At 40.1% G+C, this 19,075-nt stretch overlaps 1 protein-coding gene across 6 annotated transcripts; it reads left to right on the top strand.

Moving 5' to 3' along the window:
- The first annotated feature begins 620 nt into the window (after positions 1 to 620).
- ssp6 (PDZ domain-containing short spindle 6) lies at positions 621 to 18,643 on the top strand. Of its 6 annotated transcripts, none has more exons than XM_022801044.2 (7): positions 621 to 1,597; positions 8,092 to 8,351; positions 9,428 to 9,615; positions 12,602 to 12,758; positions 13,048 to 13,254; positions 13,507 to 13,721; positions 15,816 to 18,643. In XM_022801044.2, the coding sequence occupies exons 1-7, from the start codon at positions 1,595 to 1,597 to the stop codon at positions 16,130 to 16,132; spliced, it is 1,347 nt and encodes a 448-aa protein (XP_022656779.1). In that variant the 5' UTR covers positions 621 to 1,594; the 3' UTR covers positions 16,133 to 18,643. The 6 variants fall into 6 exon arrangements, with proteins under 6 accessions (XP_022656779.1, XP_022656783.1, XP_022656780.1 ...); XM_022801048.2 differs by having other exon boundaries at positions 623 to 1,207; XM_022801045.2 differs by having other exon boundaries at positions 624 to 2,312.
- The last annotated feature ends 432 nt before the right edge of the window (positions 18,644 to 19,075 follow it).

Here is a 19,075-nt window from a genome sequence, read left to right as displayed (position 1 = left end):
ATTTGACAACATTTATTAGCATGCAAAAATTATACGAGTAATGTTGGATGCCCCAATGATTATACCTGCAGTTTCGATTTTTTTGCCATACGGTAAAATAAATCTACTGACGATTAAGTAATAACAAGAATACAACCATATTTTTTTCGACTGAGCTGTACAGTGATAATATTATCTACACACTTATGTCGAAGATGAAATTCATAAACGAACAGCAGTTTCAAGTGTACAACCGTCGTCGAGCATAGACAAATAAAAAGCTCAAGTTCGTCACCAGTTGCGAAATGGTAATAGCCCTAAAATTCCCCAACTCGTCTTAGATTCATAAAAGCCTTGTTTTCCAATACAAACCCATGAGGTCGATCTCTGTATCTGTCTCTCTGTACAATCGCCTAAGCGCCGGGTATGCGGCGTCACTCCATGGTCCCGAGTCCACTTCTTTTCGTCACCTGACTTTCTCCGGACCGTCCTTGGCCGACGTTTTTTGCTGTCAACAATGCCCTTGTTTGCCCCTTTGGGCACCCCTCTCGCGGCTTTCTTCATCCTGTTCCATTTCATCGACTGCGACTTTTTTCCCGCTCACAATCAACTAGTTCTCGCGCCAACGAATACTTGCCTCTTGCCACCATCCTCACCAGCTCTATTCGTTTGTAGATGTGCGTATGGTAATGCTTACCCTGGCGTTAGCAGCTCGATCGCTGCTTTGACTTGAATAACAGCGGTAATCATGCCAGCAACATCAGCGACAGTGGCCGTGATGACCGTTGATAATTGTCCTAATTTAGCTGTGGCTGTGTAGTTACGATGTCGGTATTGTCCCAGCTACATGAACTGGCTTGTCCTACGATCCTTTTAATTCACCGGCTATAGTCAACCGCCGTCGCCTTGGCTCCGTTCCTCTGGAGCGTAGAGGGCGCCCCAGTCGGCCCTCCTTACGAGAGGAAGCTGCTCGCTTAGTGCTGTCTGTGTCCGCCTCCGATCTCCCTCAATGCCTGTGGCACAAACTGAACTGCGTGGCCGTCTATCGGGTACTCGTGGCGAACGCGGCGTTAAGCACTGCCCGTAGCGAACGACCTGCAGCGAATTAGCCACTGTTCACCGCCTGCATACCCCTAGAGCGTGGCAGGAACATTACATGCTGCCGTCAACCGTTGTCCCGTCAATATTCCCTTGTGCGTGTGCTGTAGCGAGCAGTAAACGCTAGAAGGTGAGTACCACTGCTAAGTCTGCTGCAGTCGAACGGAGGGATAAAAGCAGCAGGAACAAGTGAGCGACCGGGTAAGCTAAGCCAGTGAGCGTTTTAGGGAGAAAGCAAAACAGATCCAGCCAACGTGTGGTCGATGGGGATGATTTCTGACTGGGCAGTCTATTTGTCTATGTCGCCGTGGGTTTTGGTGAATGTTTCTGTGTTCATAGGGAGAATCGGCCCCGAGGCAGGTCTCAAAGTCCTGATCTAGGGTCCGATTCGGCGGATCTTTGTCTTGAAGCAAAAGGATTGATAAGTTTACTTATCAGTGCATCATGTTATTGCTTTGTATGGCGTTAATCATCAAATCGCGGGAGTGTACGGAGCCGCAGCGCTGTGTGTTCGCTAATGGTAAGAAGCGCTGACCGCGCTGTTTTGCAAAAACCGTTACTGTGATCTGGGGACTGTGTTAGTGCACTACGACCTGTACATTAGACATGTGGATTTGATACTTCTCAGGGCAGTCAGCAGTCGTTGGGGTGGATATTATTGACGTTATGCGTGATCTGTGAACTCAGTTGGTCAATCGTGTGTGAGAAGACTCGTGTACCTTTGTGCCTGCTCGGCGTGATTTGACATGCTAGAATAGGTCGCGTTGTTATCGTACACGAGCGAAGTGAGTGTTTCGTGGGGTGTGTTTGTCTTCATGGGGCCAATAAATAGCAACAAGTCTGACTGAGTTTTAATCATAATATCATTTTCATAGTTGCGATGTCGAAGTGTGGCACCGATCCATTGAATCAACCAAATATACGGCATCTTCCTTTGCTCGCCAGTATTACACAAAAGAAATATCTGCGTTGATGTTTCTCTCTCTTCGCTCAATCATACCAACTAAGAGCGAGCCTTTGGTTGAAAGAAAACGAAATTTTACATGCAGATAGGAACGAACAGCATCAGGCCATCCGGCAGAATGGTCGTTCTATCGACAATTCTCTGTTAAAATGCATTCGATACAGAAGGCCACTCGACCTAACCGTTTCCGCTGGTAAAGCACGCTACGCTGATCCGAAGGGTGCAGTAAGAAACGTGTGCGACACTTGCAAGTACCCCGAGAACGTACAAGGTAAGGCAACCTCTTTGAATACAAATAGCGGTTGTATTATGAGCAACTGACATGTTCTTCAAAGAAACGTTCTTCATTAATTCCAAATCCATTTCAGCGACCAATCATAGCTAAGAGAAGCAAGAAAATCTCATCAAACTGCGCGAACTAAAAAGTCTTGATTCTAGTTTCATTTTAACGGAACCACTTCATTGTAGTGGTGAGTTGTGCAAGCTCGACGATACACTTTTACGCGAGTTGTGTACGAATGAAGCCAAGATTCAGAAACAGTGTCGAACGTTTTCCTTATTGGGCAATCCTTGGGTTTGCCGCGCAGCTCTCGAGGATTTTCTCGGCAGGTAGAATGCAACCAAAAAGCGTATTGTCCAGCCACTTTCGCTCACTGTTGACTTTTCTAGTAGACGCCACTCGGTAGCCATGGGATGACGTCAACGTCAGTATGAACTGACGATCGCAGTTGTCCGCATGTTGCGCAACATCCGTTTGCACCGAAAGCAGCTACCGAAACCTGCCAGCTCGCCGACTGTGCGACCCGATCTCTGCCTCGCGGAACAAACCCAACCGTGCCGTATAACAGAAAGCCGACGCAAGTAAAATGGCCTTACGTTCTCTGCCGTAGATGTATCCGTATGAGTATTTCGGTGCAGTAGTGACCATTGGACGACGGGTCTCAACAAATGTGCCCTAATGTGACGTTCACTGTGGCTTTGTAGGTGTCTCGTGCATTCCGTGGTCGTGATTAAAGTGATGTAAGAACGTTTGTACCACTAACAGGTATTAGTCAAATATATTCGGGCTATACGGAGCCAACCTCCCATTTCATTCAATAGTTCCGTCATTTATTAATACAAACGAAATGAATCGTAAGAGCAATTGATACTGAATATCAAAAGGTCAGGCTATGTCATTCATACTCAAAATAGCGTGAATAGTATCTTTTACGAGGCACGCAGAATTGTGCGGTGGATTTGGTTAACCAAAACCAATGACCCAGTCCATAAAAATGGCCGTCAAACTTGAAAGAGTGTCTCATTTTCAATCCAACTCAGATCCCGCCCAAGCGTTTATAAAACTGGGCCTTTGCAGGAGTGGTCGCATTACATCATCATTGAACAGGATTACATTCGAATAAGCTCACCTGGTGATATATGGGTAAATAGCACGGCCAAGTAATTCTACTTAACCTTTGTCCTATCACTAATGGGAAGTCATTTAGATCGTTTAGAAAAACCCGATTGACAGATGTAAGACATCGCTCTCTGCTACTGAGGTACTGGTGTGGCTGCCTGTTTTTTAATGGGGCTGATATACTTATTCCGTACAGACAAAATTGTATTGTATATGTCTACTTAGGTCTGTATATATATATATAGCAGATGGCATATGATCTACTGAAGCGCTGGAGGAAAAAGTCGATCGTTACGGGTGTGCGGACCAGATCGAGAGGTTCAAATTAAAGAATCATATGCAAAGCAGCCAAAGATGAAATTACACATGTCTCTAAATAGTGTTCTGAACGAATTAACGAAAACTTGTAAGAAACGAAACTGAAGCATTTCTGAAATGAAATTATGTTAAATGTATAATAAGAAAGTCCTTTTCAGGGGTTTCCTATCGAAGCAATAAAAGAAGTCTGCAACAAGCGAAAATAGATGAACGTTTGTCGTACTTCATACTACATAAGTTCAACTTCTATTTTCCGCCCTCTAGCCACAGATCTTTTCAAATCTGGATCGTATCTTAATTTTCTGACCTCATTCACGTTTTTGAACGTTTCGATCCGAACCAAATTATGTATATTTCAATAGAACAGTTACATTTTTCGTTGGCATCGCTGCAACGCGTATTTTTCAACCTCAACTAATATCTAGAAAAAAAAAAAGGAGATGCTTTGGTGTTATACGTGCCGAAGGAACTCGATCCTTCCGTAAATGTTTACAGCGAGACACGTCCTTCATATTTGGCTTCCTTTCTAATCATTCAGACCTTACCGTTTCGCCATCGAAGCTCACAATTCGAAGCGGACGTGCGCAATTAATATGTTTTTTTTTTTCAATCGAATATTTTTTGGTGAACCCGTAGCATATTTGTAGATATAGAACGATTTACTGACAAGAAATAAGCTTGATCCAGTCTCGTACATCAAGCCAAACGATTAGTTCTAGAATACTTATCGAAATTTAAGCCGGTCCTGCTGTGCAGCCGAAAAACACTGATTTTCTGTCGGCAAGACATCCCCTAGTGAGATTTATTCTTTGTACGAATAAATAGGGCACGATAATGGAGTTTACGTTTGCGTACGATGAAAATATCGGCTGATATTATCTGGTTATCTTTACGAAATTCAAAAGGTGCATTTAGCTAGAATAAAGCTGCCGCAGAAGCCCCGCTTGTCGGCGTGGTGGTTCGCCTTCGTCCGTGGCCGTCGCTAATTCCTGTATTGAGTTAGGTGCCCGGGTACGACTGAAAGCTGCTATGACGCAGAAGAAGTTGTTCGCGCTCAGAGTAGCAGTTTCGGATCTACAAAGGCGTTGCGAGTATAACATAGAAGGCAGCATCAACGTCGTGTCTGTCTGTCTGTCTGTCTCTAGTTTATTTGAAATTCGACCAAATATCGAAAACCGGGTTGAAAAATGAAAAAGAGGCGAAAACGCATTACGTATGTAAGTTGGGTCCACGTTTCATAACTTTGCCATCTAGAGTACATGGACGATTCTAAACGCTCTACTAATTTTTCTCTCACTAAAGCTGAATGCTGCCATGGGTGCGTTGGCATGAGAAGCAATTTGCCGCTCGTGACGACTGACTTCTGAAATCATTGAATAAGTATAGCTCGACCACGACGACGCGACAGTCAGACAGAAAAACATGATTTTCAGATGTTTTCATGGTAAGCTATCAGATTGACTGGCACGAGCGACTTAGTAGCGTCTACCTAGAGTCAATATTAGCTCGGCAAACATTGGATCTGTTGACTTGGTAAGTTTTGTTTATATTATCGTTGTCGTCTGTTTTCATTTTGTCAAGCCAGCCGTCCATCTGACCTTAAGTTGCTTGTTTCGCATGAAGCTATTCATTACATACTAGCTGCTTGTTGTCGTGATCTATGTAAAGATACGGCGCATGAACATTTGTTGACAACAACACGAGCGATAACCAGTTTCTCAGGCCAATAGAAACTGGCAGAGACGACTTAAGGTTCATATAAGCCTATCAATTTCCGATTATATTCTTTCTTGTTGTTGCTCGAAGAATCACAGCTCGGCAGCTTGTGGAACTGTGTTAAAATATTCAGATTTAGCAGAAAAGATTGATTTGTTTAGAATTGTTTCTAACCGCAGGCCCGCTAAATTGATCTAACAGCAATAAAAGCAAATAATTGGGGTAGACATGTAATCTCCCTACTTTTATAGTATCTATAAAACGTCAAGCCTAAGAATAGTTTTACCCCAGCTATATTGTTATACCGCTGATGCTAAACTGTTACCTAAAATGATCTACCAGATGAAAACGGAAAACGACTCGATTCACTACTACCGCTACCAGCTGTACTTAAAAATGTAAAAAAAAATTTGAACACACAATCTGCGCCTAGTTGTTGCTTCTCTATCGCCGCGATGGCATAATGGGTAACGTACTTGCCTGTTAATCTTAAGGATACGTTGTGGCCTCGAGCATAGACAAACAGACTTCGTTTGATGCCGGAAGCCAGTCGTCCTCGAATGCCTACCCGTGACACCGAATGTAAAGCTCGAGATGTAGAAACCTTATTTCCATGTGTTCATTTGCCGACAAAATATCAAGCAGGGTGCTACCTTAAGGAAGCCATGGTAACAGTTGGTTATGGAACTATATTCCCGACAGCTTTATTTAGCGACCTCCCCATTATGTGCCATAGTCAGAAAGCCGCTAGTAATATCGGCGTCCTTCTGTATCATACCGTTTCATTTTTTTCGACTGATTTCATTTTGAATATACATATAGAGGTGATTACCACGAATCTATCTACCCATTGAAGTTAATTCTGATCAATATATTGTCAAGTTATTATTTACTACAGAGAAAACAGCACAACAGAAAACTGGGCACTAGTCGATGTTGTTACTAAGAGTCGATCACTTCGATGATTATATTTTTGAACAACAAAGACGGACAATTCGGCGAACGTCAGCAGTGACGTCAACTCGGCAGCTTGCGATTAAGCATATTGATTTGTTTAATATCGGTGACCCTTTGCTAGTTTTGCTTAACAAGTGTTTTGGTGTCAACTGGCATTGTCGCTGTTAAAAGAATGAAATTTTGATAAAATAAACGCAGACGTTAAAAGCGTACGAAAAAAAAATTCATCCCAATATTTGTGGTATTCGTATACATTTTTATGTAATTGAACAAATCCATATCGTACTTATTTTTCTCTTTACAAACAAAGCTAGCAAATTGGTTCATTGTTGGGAGTGATTTCGTCAGTTCTAAAACGAACAAAGAAATACCGGTTCCTCATGCTTAAAAAAAAGTAGCGAAAAAGTCTCTCTAGTTGAGTTAAACAACTTTCCTAGTATATATATAGGAAAACTTCTTAAAGATACCTTGGAATCGCTATTGCATTAATTTCAGTTAAGATATATGGTTGGCGGGTTCAAACAGTGGTACCAGGTCAAGCCACCTGGTGAGAGTAAAAAAAAAGTTATTATTTGGATTTATTATATCATGGAGGATGTCAAACATCGACCGTAAAGGCTGTGATTGTAAGATCATTTCGTTCTAGTCTTGAATGAAGTTTCCGCTCGGCTCAGTAGGGTTTTCACTTATTGTAACTAACATTGCTCAAACAGGACGGTCCGTTCCACTTTGCCGGATATAAGCTTCTGTACTCATTAGCTTTGCAGATAGAACAAAATTAAACGTTAGATTAAGATCTAGATATACATATATATATTTTTTTCAGAAAGCCTTCCCATAACATACAAGCAACTTGCGCATTTAAAATTCCAACGCTCGTATTCTTCGAGACGCTCGTTTTAGTAGGTTTTGAACCTATTTTGAAGCTAGGTTCCCTTAGATCAGTTAATATGTATGTATAATTAAAATACACCTATAGACCGTGAGTGGGGGCGCGTCTTAGGTTAAAGAATTCAAGTTTTTTCAAATATTTTTGAAAATATTGACAACGAAGTCGGCCTTTTTCTTGAAAACACTGCCCATATCAACCTGTCAGGAGCAGACGCTAGGTGATTCGTAACATACATGAACAACAACAAAACATATGACAGTTTATTTGTTTTAATCGAAAATAATAATAAAAACTTAGTTTATTGATCGCTTACACTGTCATGTGAAAGATTTGCTTTTAAACAAACAGATATAGGTATAAGGTTACGGTACTCATCATATTTCGGCCTTTATGAAAACTTCATGTAACGAATATAGTTAATGTGATAAGTTCAAGATCAATCCAATCGTAAGTCACTACGCCTACTATTTACATTGATTCTGTAAATATACTGGTCGAATTGTTAAAAAGATAAGGAATACATTTCAAATACCATACTGCTTCCGTGATATAGAATGTCAGGCAATAAAAAAGCAATATCTTGGCAATAAAAATGCTCAATCTTTTTGCCGCGAAGCTTCCATTATTTGCACTCTCAAGGGGCAAATTTTAAGTGATTTAGGCATACGTAATCCAGTTAGCTTATGTTGCAGCGCGAACGAGCTTTCATAATAATGACAACAATAATATAATAGTAACAATAACAGTTGCTCTTTCTGCTAATTTCAGATGAACCCTGTGGGACATCAGACCCTCCCTATTATGCCTAGAACCAGTGGCCATATGCCTAGAAGTCAAAGTTCGAGAGGTCAGTCAGGGCTCGGTGTAGTGACCGGCGTAAATTTTGGAGTTGGAATGGCTCAGCACTCTACTAAGAGATCCCAACACCAACACGCTAAGCATTTCATTACGCAGACGACAAAAGGTAGCTTCACGTCATACACAGCCAGTAGAGTCAATGACCTTCCTGCAGAAATTCTGCGCGATCGGTAAGTTCATAGTTGATGCGAGCCCACGGTTGTTTTTCATACATTCACTTTATAAGTCACTAAACAAACACAATTGCTCACGAGCCCTACACACAATCTATATTGGCAAAAAATACATGCCGTAATGTCAAAAAAACAGCATTCATTATTAAACGTCTATTACATAAGGAGAAGATTCGCATTTAACTTATCGGACCGAAACCGATCACATCCCGCGTACGATGTTGCACCTGTACCTTAAAGCACCGTTATAGCTACATGGCACGTGAGATTGACCGCTTATATTACAGAAACGAAAATGGCTATTTCAAGCGTAAGAAACCTCTATTTGTTGAGAATGTTCCTTAATTTTAATCCTTAATTCCTTAAGCTTGAAGACCTAAACATACCCTTTCCGTTGTAATTATTTTATACAAATTTTAAAACTCTAAATAAATATCGAAATCAGATTCGCACTATGGCGAAACTTAATTAATAGTAATATATTCTGCCTAGATCTCATTATTAACGTGACTCAAAGTTCGTTTTAGGACTTCTATAAAGCAACCATATACGTATATGGTTGCTTTATAGTTTATATATATAATTATGCTTCGTAAATAAGGATCTTGTACTCCAGTTAAATTGGCTATGGCTATCGCTATCGCATAAATGTTGTGTGGTCAGGCTAGCAATTCAACAACTAGACAAGAAAATGATAGACCGCTACACGTATTGACCTCTGCTTTTCGAAATCAATATTGTATTGTTTATACCTTTTAATGATAGCCAATGCCTCGTTTTGATTGTCATGTTAACAGCGTTTGCTTAAGTTTGTCTGTGGACGAATACAAATTGAGGCACTCCCATTTCCAGTCCTTCTGTTAACTTCTAAGAAACTGACATGGGCAACTAAGTTGCCGCGCTGTCTTCACAGAACAAATAATGAGTAACAAAAAAATGGTACATTATAATATTTAACGCTAATATTATACTATGTATATACATATATATAATTATGCTAATAATTATATTAAATAATACAACGAGAAATTAAGCCCTGTGTTTGTTTTGTATGCCCTTTTCGATCTGCTTAGATTGGTTCAAACATCCGCCCATGAAGACCACCGGCGACGGACAATCATCATTGAGCGAGATCAGTCTCAAGGAGGCTCATTCGGATTTACGTTGCAAACGTATGGCATTCGGCACCGGGAAGTGTCGGAAATCGAATTGATCACGTATGTTGACTCTGTAGAACCGTACGGATCAGCCGCTAGAGCAGGTAACGTCAGGAAGAACTTGATCTTTGCTCCCAATAACATCGTTGTTTGAAATCGTCGAAGAGATAATTTTTTTAGCATTTTGACGATATTTTTTGAATTATTTTGTTATTAGATGATAATCTGTTTCGGTTATACGAAATTATCATGAGGTGTCTCAGTACATGCGTTGCAATTACTTAGCCTGAAATTGCGTCTTGAGCAGCTTTTCGTATATCCTTGGCGCGGTTTAAAGTAATTATCATAGTGCTATTCGCGCCTATCTGCCGTGATTTGATCAGTTCGTCATGGGCGTTTACAGAAGCTTTTTACATGTTCATGCCAGACACACAAAGGCCATTGTGCTTGTCGGAGGGGCGGAGTTGTACAATCCATTTGTTTCCTACCCATATAGAGTAGATTACAGATCAGTCCATTGATGATGACAATGGCAACAGCTGAGTTTTTATGTAGACATCACCAGACAAACGCTTGCTTTCTAAAATATCATCGTGCATACATCTTGCATAAACGTATAAAAAACAAGCCGAAGAACGACACAACCTGTAAACAGCAACCATTTGGAAAACATCTAGAGACGCCGAAAACAGCTGACATTTCGTTACGGTGACGACAACGAATTGACAGAACCGAGGCCGCGAGCGTCTAGTGGGCAATGGCAGGGTGGTCGACGATTGATTTTTTATTGTCACCGAGTCTCAGATCGCCACTATGTTTGCCTCACTGATTGACAGTCGATGCTTCTTTGCGATTGTTTGTGTGTCCCACTCGCAAATTGTAAGTCGAATTGAACTAAGTGTAGGCCATGGCCTGCAAGTGTTGAGCCAACAAAAAGGGTGAAGCCTTCTAACTCGAATACTCTTCTTTAACTTTGCACAAGGTGGAACAGAAGCCCTTGAACCTTTCAAAGGCATTCGTTCGGGCCCAAGATCGCATTGAGTTAGGCATACAGACATGTATGAACTAATGATTACTCAGACACCATGTTTACGGTAAACATTTTTGACTGAGCAGTGCTTGTTATATTTCATAGACTGAGAATTTGCCAGCAGCTGTTACTTGCCGCACATCGCATTGAGGCTTACGGCCACTGCAAGCGTCATTACCGCAATTTGATATCCAGATCGATTATGTATACCAGCAGAACATAACCCTTTCATTTACCTTATAAACAAAAATAGTGTGTATATTATCCGGTCTGTCAAATCTTAGTATAGAATATAAACAAAATTCTAGATACTCGGCTATCGGAACGCGATCACTGCAAGACAAACACCACATCATAAATTAGCTAATCGTGCTCATAATTCTACCTCAATTTTACTGAAAATTCATGTGTTGTATCGGAGTGTACGTTTGTCAGAAATAGTTCAAACAAACAAACTCATGTAAAGGGTTTATTTCTGACGACTGAAAAACTATAACAATACAGATAGCATAGCGTCGTCGTAAGCTTGTTTAGAAACGCGCGGGCAGATTTAGTAATGGGCAGGTACTTATAATATGACTACCTGTTATATATAATGGCTAATATATTAGCTAGTCTCAGCGCACTGTTTAGCTCGTTTGCCGTAGCTGACGCTTGGTCTAGGCTATGGTAATGTTTTTCTAAATAATGATCTTGTATGCAATAGGTACATCACGTAAATCAGCGATATGAGTGACCCAGCCTTGAGGTTGCTTCCTGTTTGTAATAGCTCTCAGTATTCCTAAACCCTTCTAAGAAGGGAGGCGTTAGCGTTGCCACATGTTCAGACGAACCTCGTACATTTCTTTCCAGGAATATACGATGATTTTAATGGCGTAACGTCGTTACTTTCAAGTCAGCTGCCTTTTAACATGGTCTACCCTGCTTGATGACTAGCGAATTGTTTTATTAATGTTATAGTTTACTGTATCCAGCATTGCTATGTAAGCAAGATTTTACTGCGAATCGCCCTTGTTGTTTGTTGTTGTTTGTTGTTGTTTGTTGTTGTTGTTGTTGTTGGTGGTTGTTGGTTGTTGGTTGTTGTTGTTGTTGTTGGTTGTTATTATCATTAGAGTTGCATAAAATCAGTACCTACATGTGAGATCTATTCCTTTAGTATTTGGGTTTTTTAACAACGATTGTATGACCAGCCCCCTCTCCCCTTTTTTCTTGCCATTAATCCTTTCCAGCCTGCGCCGTAAACTCTCTCTTTATGAGAGCGGTTTGTAAAACTTTGTAGTACTAAGTTTTACAAACCGCTCTAATAATTTAAGGTTGGTGACACTTTAATGTCGGCGCTTGGACATCAGTTGCTAACAGAATTGAATGTTTATCGACCGATACCGCATGGACGAGTTGGTGAAACTGATTTCGATCAGCCGAAATGCTCTAGGAAATTTAACATTAGACATCAGACCGACGTTATGTTCGTTCTTACATAAACCCCTAATGAATTCAAATCATAAAAGCCGTAGTCGATTCTATGGCAAATATGTGGCCTGTTTTAATAACCAGCTCGTTTTTTCGCCTGGGACAACGGCACTTCCACGAGAGTATGTAGTATCGTGATCTTGGCCGTTTTAAGCCGTAAATGTCGCTCATGAATCCAAAAAATGAATCCAAAAAAAAATACAATTATTCTAACGTACGGCTAATTGTTCAAGCGTGGAGAATTCCAATGAACAGTAAATACAGATGAAGTGTTTTATTAACCCCATAGATGCTGACTGTATTCCAATGTGAGCAAACAAACAACACCCAGAATCGAATGAACGTTCCACAGCATATAACTAAACAGTCCTCATAGAAGATCTGACAACGTATGCCAGATCCAATTCAATTGGCAGCTCTTCACGCAGCCATTCGATAACAATATAGTCTAGTAAATGTCATGACTGCCAAATAAAGAAAGAGGAGTAGCTACTTTGCGACAATGCATTCTCAGATCTTAGCTAGGCCGTCGAATTCAATGCTGTATTAAGTACTACGTTTTTTTTCCACTTTTTTGCCTTCGTCATTAGGCATGCGGGCTGGCGACGTGATACTCTCGATCAATGGACAAGACGTCGAGTCAGTAGACCACAACCGACTAATCCAGATGATTCAGGCGTGTGGGAAGGCAATGCGTGTTGTTGTGCTGTTCGAAGACTGCGTTCGACGAGTAGCCCTTCACGTGAAGTAAGAACGCTTGCTGGCCTGAGTTACGCAATGATTAGTGATGAGCCCTGACAGTGAATGATCTTGGTACACAGGCAACAACATCTAGCTTGTTATATGACTTTATCAATCGTAGAAAATTGTTAACCATGCAGTCACAATTTTATTACCAACAACGAAGTTGTACATCTTGCGTTCGAATAAAATTGGTCATTGGCATGGGAAGTCTAATACCTGTATCAACTGGAAAAAAAGAGCAGTATTCTTACATTTTGTCGGAATTTTAATAAAATAAGCTAGCACCTTTCAGGTTAATGCAGTTGAAACGTTCATATCAACAAAAGATCCTTGAGTATAACCATTATGTAGAGGCCGAGCGCAATATGATCGAGACGTTACGAAACAAAGGTGTTAATACAGAACATCTCGTAAAAGGATCAACCGAGCTTCTGCCACTCACATCAAGTAGCCAAGACGTCCTCTTTCCGTTCCGGAAACTTTCAAGGAGCTTTAACAAGTAAGAAAAAGTATTTCAATGTATGCATTTGTGTGACATCTCATGAGTATTCAGTTATCTTTAGCCATTGTGACACGTTGTTTCTCATAGATGAACGTTCGAATAATGCTAATCTGTCTAACGTGGACGCAGTGTCGCCTCAGCTGCCAAGGTAATCTATTTTCGCCATATATAGGTGTTACGACGAGGACCTTTTCATCTTACGCAGCGCCAACAATTATTAATTATTTTGGTTGTTTCTGCACCTTCTAGACTAAGCGTATCGCATTCAAAATCTGAGTCGAGACTCTTGTCAGATTCAGCGTCGAACATCGCTAGCTCTTCAAGCCGTCGACCAACGCACCATCGTGATACTTCCGCGTCGTGTTCAACCCTACCGCGGCTAGGTGGGCGACGAAACTCGGCTCGTAGCTTGCCCGCATCAACAGCAGTCACTCCGGTGGGGTCCCTTGACGGACTCGAACAAGGTATTATTACTAATGATGCTGATGGGTGGTATTGCTATTGAATTCGACCGAAAGTTCAATTTCTTATCAAGGCCCAACCTCAACAAATCTGAGGTCCCTTGCCGGGTGATCTTCAGATATCTGACAGCGGCGACGTGACCAACCAAAACAACGTGGTACATAGCACTATTATTGCTACGTATCCGCTTGACGCAATACACGTTGTGGTAAATCTACTCAGTGAGATAAGTAAATTTGTGATGGGGCGGATGAGGCAGGGACGCTTGACACTGCCGTGCCTAACGCATAGTTTGTAAAAGTTGAATTTTCTGTTGACCATGACGATTACTACCCAGTATACGAAAAGGTGTACACCAAACGACGCCATAATTATCTTCGCGTATAATCAAAAATACTTATTCAATCAAGTCATCCTTTTTGATGCGGCAACCGAACAGCTTGTGCGACAGCGGCTTTGGAGATCGATCAATAGTTTCTGGCAACTCGACACCATCTCAGCCCTACGCAATAAGCTTCGTTCGTCGATCTTCATTGGTGTTGTCTACGAAATACTTAGTGGAGATTTCTTGTGGTCTTCTGCTCCGTTTGGGTTATTTGCGTCCGGTTCGTCGACACCGGATCCATTTTTAGATTATTTTTGCCATCAGATTAGACACTGTAGCGATCCGGACCCGTGCGAGGGTGGGCCTTCATTTTGTCCAGTTAATGTGACTCGGATTTCAACAACCCAACGCAGTTCTATAACAAACATTTTGTCCGGCTGTTGCCGCGCTTATGGCCGTGTTTGTTCAATCTTTTACTGGAAGTACTCCGTTAGAAATCATTGCATTACTCTCTCTCGGGTTGTAACAATAAGGTAGGTGGAAATAAACCTTTTTGGACATGAGGAAAAAGAAAGACAAAAAGTTCCCTTAGTTCCTATTGCATCATCTACTAATCCTTTGAGGTGTTGTAAAATTGACATCATTTTACAAAAAGCATTACAAGTAAAAAAAAAAAAAGACGCATCCAATCCTTCACCCAATAATGAAACTATGGACAGTAAGGAACCGTCATTATTTCCTCTTTAGCAAAGAAATCGGACGTTTTAATGCGACATTAAATTCGGTGACTATTTATTGATATTAGTATTCCACCAATAATACATCGTAATTCGTTTGCTTCCTAAAAAAACCCTACTGTGATCACAATATGGGTTTGGTACGATATAGATGATATTTGCATATGTAAACTTGAAACAGGAAATTATCATATTTTCGCTGTGCTATATTTCGGGTGTGTATATGGGTTCGTACATGTGAGGATTCGCATAAAGTTAAACCTAATGGTTTTTATTTATAAACAGAATGCAATAAGGACATGAAAAATATCAGCGAATACTTTGAGTTGTTGAGTTCCTATATAGATTTGCACAAAACGCTACCTTAGCAATAGCTTTTTATTATCAAATAATAGTCAAAATCGTCACTTTTCTGAACGGACATATTAAGTAAATGATTTCTTTGAAAATAAATAGTAGGTTGAACATTTTAATACATTGAAACGATAATAAATTGACATCATACATTATAAATTTGTAGATGTAGGCTTCTTGATGTTCTGATAAGAATATTTATATATTGCACATCCTGGCCAAACACCGCAAGTATTTTATTTGTAGACTAAATATGCGTATTTTTTAGAAAACTACATTTACATTAATGGTATCATTAATATTATTATGAAAGTGATTACTACTTCCATCGATTTTTTACCAATGCAGTAAATATTGGTAACATTTATAACATTTACTGACGAGATTGAAAACACAACAGTGAGCAAATCATCAAAAAAGGGTAGCAAACAATTTTTGTGGGCAAAAGCAACTATTGTTTAGTACTACTTTGAATGGAGATATTCAAAGTTAAAGCCATAAATTCACTCTGTAATTAAACGTTCCTTTAGTAGCCGCAGTTGAAATGACCAAGAAACATAGGTGCGTACGAACACCTTATAACTACGAAAAAAAAAAAAAAAAAAAAAAGGCTTTCTATCCGATGCCTTCCTGTTTTGGCGTTAAACTCCGGATATTTTCCTGCTCTTCTGAGCTTTCAGGTGGGGCCCACTTCAAGTCACATCGGACGTGTAGTACAGACTTTTCTGATAATGGCTCAACGGACGGTGGATTATCTTCAACCGAGGAGCTGGAAGACGAGGATGGCTCACCACCCCCTGCAAAGCCGCCCCTTCCGCCTAAAGCTAAAAACCAACGGCAACCAACGGTTGTGCCGAATCAAGGTAGCGATCGAGCTCAGGCAATGATTTCAGGAGTCGGATCAACTAGTCATGAGAGACCACCGACTTTACCGCCGAAACGCTCACAAACCCAAGCAACGTCACACCTCCGATCTGATGTGGTCACAAGACTTTAACTCCCCAATAGCCCCAAAGTGATGCGCAGAATAAACAACACTATATCAGTATCAGCATAACAAAACATAACACTGACGAACAACAATCGTGAGTAGAGCATCAACCTAATCAATACATAACAGTGGTTCGAAGTTTATTTTCTGACAACTCGAGTACAATTTTATAGAACGCATTCGTGCCCGCCAGGCCGCCCACCGCCGCCGCTGAATTTCTAGTGTGCAACATACTGCAGTGATACCTGCAGTTGTATATAACATTAAATGAGCATTAAAGAAGAGCACCATTGACGTTTTACAGCTTCGTTGCTCACGGTCGCAGACATACAAATATAGAGACACGTAGCAGGAGGAAGATACAAAAAACTGATCAGTCCGAGCGGTAAGGAAGGCTAACAGCGGGATAAAGTTCCATTTGTCAGCACAAATAAGTAATTGCACCTAAAGAAGTAGGCAGTAAAACGGAGTTTCCTTTATTAGTTGCATTTCTATTATTTCAGTCTGGTATCGTTGTTAATTGATATTTATTGTTGTTACTATTATTATTATCGTGGTTATAATTTAATCCTGCTGGCAATTTACAACCCCATAGCTCAGTTCATTACTTACTTTTTTTTTTGTTAAGAGCTCACCCGATTTGTCTGGCAATGCAGAACCAGTTGTTTTGTACCGCATTATTGCCGCCAGTTGAGAAAACGATTGAGAGTTTTGAAGTTTAGTTATTCAATTCAAAGATTCTTTCCCAGCTGCTGCACCTGGGACAGCTACAGCGGCCACAAAAAGGCATGCTTCAGCAAAACAATGTTTATTTATGCATCAACTGTACTATTGCAATTAGTGCTACGTCCTTCACCTTAGAGACCTCATTTATAGGCTACTGTTCGTGAATACAGTAATGTAGCGAAGGACAGTTTTTCCTGCTGACGTTTTCCAGGCACTCTTTTTCACTCAAGGTCAACAAAATCACAAGCCACATAGCTGCAGTTACAGCTACATATGTGAAATTGAATTGGCTGGTTTGCTTAACAGTACGCGAATATAAGGCATAGAGAACGCACACTATATGATTTTAATAATAATCATTATTGTTAATTATTGCACACTATATGACTAAATATTATCATTCTGTTATTGTTGTGCGTGTTTTTGTCGGTCGACTACTTAATTCATACGAGTTCACCATTTTAATTACTGTTGAATTCCTGCATTTTTTACTTCTACATATGTTACATATATGTAACAATACGAGCATGTCTTATGTATGAGAGTCTAGCACACAGTTCTACCGCACTCGAGGGCTATAGAGGAGGCATAGTTTTGTATCCAGGATCAGTAATTTCTGGACGCAAGCAACCGATTGAACTTGGTTTGCGTTAGCTGCCACTGCTTCCGTGCGATAATGATAATCGTACTGAGAAGAGATACAGGAGTCAATGAAGTATTGTAACATCATTGTATTCGATTATAACAGTAAGCATTTTGTTCATATATATATATATATATATATATATATCTACAAAGAGAATCTACGACACGACATTATTAGACAGAATTAGGATAGGAAGTAGATAATTTAAAGTATAAGGACAACAGGGCTTTATATACAGGTCTTCCGCCTGAATGATTGCATCGGTGAATATGTAAAATAATGGACTCATAATCAATAGCACATGGGGTCGAAACAGATAACATTCTGTCTGTGCATACGTGTTTAGACATTGATGAATATTGCAGTTGTATACCAGCAGTGCCGTATAGCAGTTTCATAACGTAGAGCTAATGATGGCGTTGATTGTAGTCTTTAAAAACGCTATAAACAGGAAAGAGCGTAGTTCTTTGCAGAGAAAGCAGTTTAGAACACAGAGGACATGTGATACACATATTTTTCGTCTAGTCACAGGATGAACGAAATCTAGCACGAGTTTTACGTAATCTAAGTGAGCTAAGCAGTGGTAGGTGACCACAGTTGAGGGTCTGAACGCGTCTTTGCATTTCGTATCGAGCTTTTGTCGTTTACCAAGAAACAAACGAAACGAGATAAAGCTTAATAAATGATGAAGTTTTATGGAATGGCAGAAGCCTACGGTAGCGATTGACAAGCCCATTTCAGTAAATGGTTGATTAGTCGGATAAGCGAAAAGAACGAGCTTTTGAATAACGGAAACACATTTGAAAGAATAAAATCACGCTATTTAGTTTGATTCAAGAGCGATCGAGAGGAAAATCAACCGAAGAAGGAAGGCTTGTGGCAAGCTGCAGGTTGCTATTGATGGCACTAGTGTGATAAATGGTTCCATACGCACTTGAGTTAGAAAGGAATCGGAATTTTGCTAAAACGTACAAAATAAAAGAATTTAAATACATGATGTCAAAAAATAGCCTGTGCATAAGTAAGGAAGGAACATACGTGTTAGTATCGATTAGGCGAGATACTCGACAGTCGAAATGCTACATCCCATAGATCTAATAAAATGCAATGAGAAAACTCAAAACTTATTGACCATTTTCAAGTCATTGCGCGTTTATTGTTTTTTTGCATGAACGTACGGTTGGTTTGATATGAATCTGATAACTGAGATTTCTATACACTTTTTCATACATCAGGGACAAAGAATATTCTTAAATACATGTATTTGATCTGTTAAACAATGATAACGATAGCCAATAACCTCTAGCTAATAATTTAATCTCGTAGAATGTCTATATCGACCTCTACTAGCTTACGGTAAATTAAAAAGAAGCGTAATCACTTCTGTGAGAAATTGACCTTAGCCAATGAAGTTCCTTGTCAATGAGGATAACTGCAATATAACCCATGAGTGGTACTTATTTTTTTAAGAAACTTTGACAATAGTCTACTGAAAACTCTGACTTCTTAAAAATTAGTTTCATGATTTGTTGACGCGCGTTTATAACTGTGCAGGTTTAAAAAATGTTTTAACTAAA

The sequence above is a fragment of the Varroa destructor genome, unplaced genomic scaffold, assembly GCF_002443255.2.
Source record: "Varroa destructor unplaced genomic scaffold, Vdes_3.0 BEIS01000004.1, whole genome shotgun sequence".
Taxonomy (NCBI): Eukaryota; Metazoa; Arthropoda; class Arachnida; order Mesostigmata; family Varroidae; genus Varroa; species Varroa destructor.
Note: the sequence above shows the minus strand (reverse complement) of the source record. Positions and strands in the feature narration are given on the sequence as shown.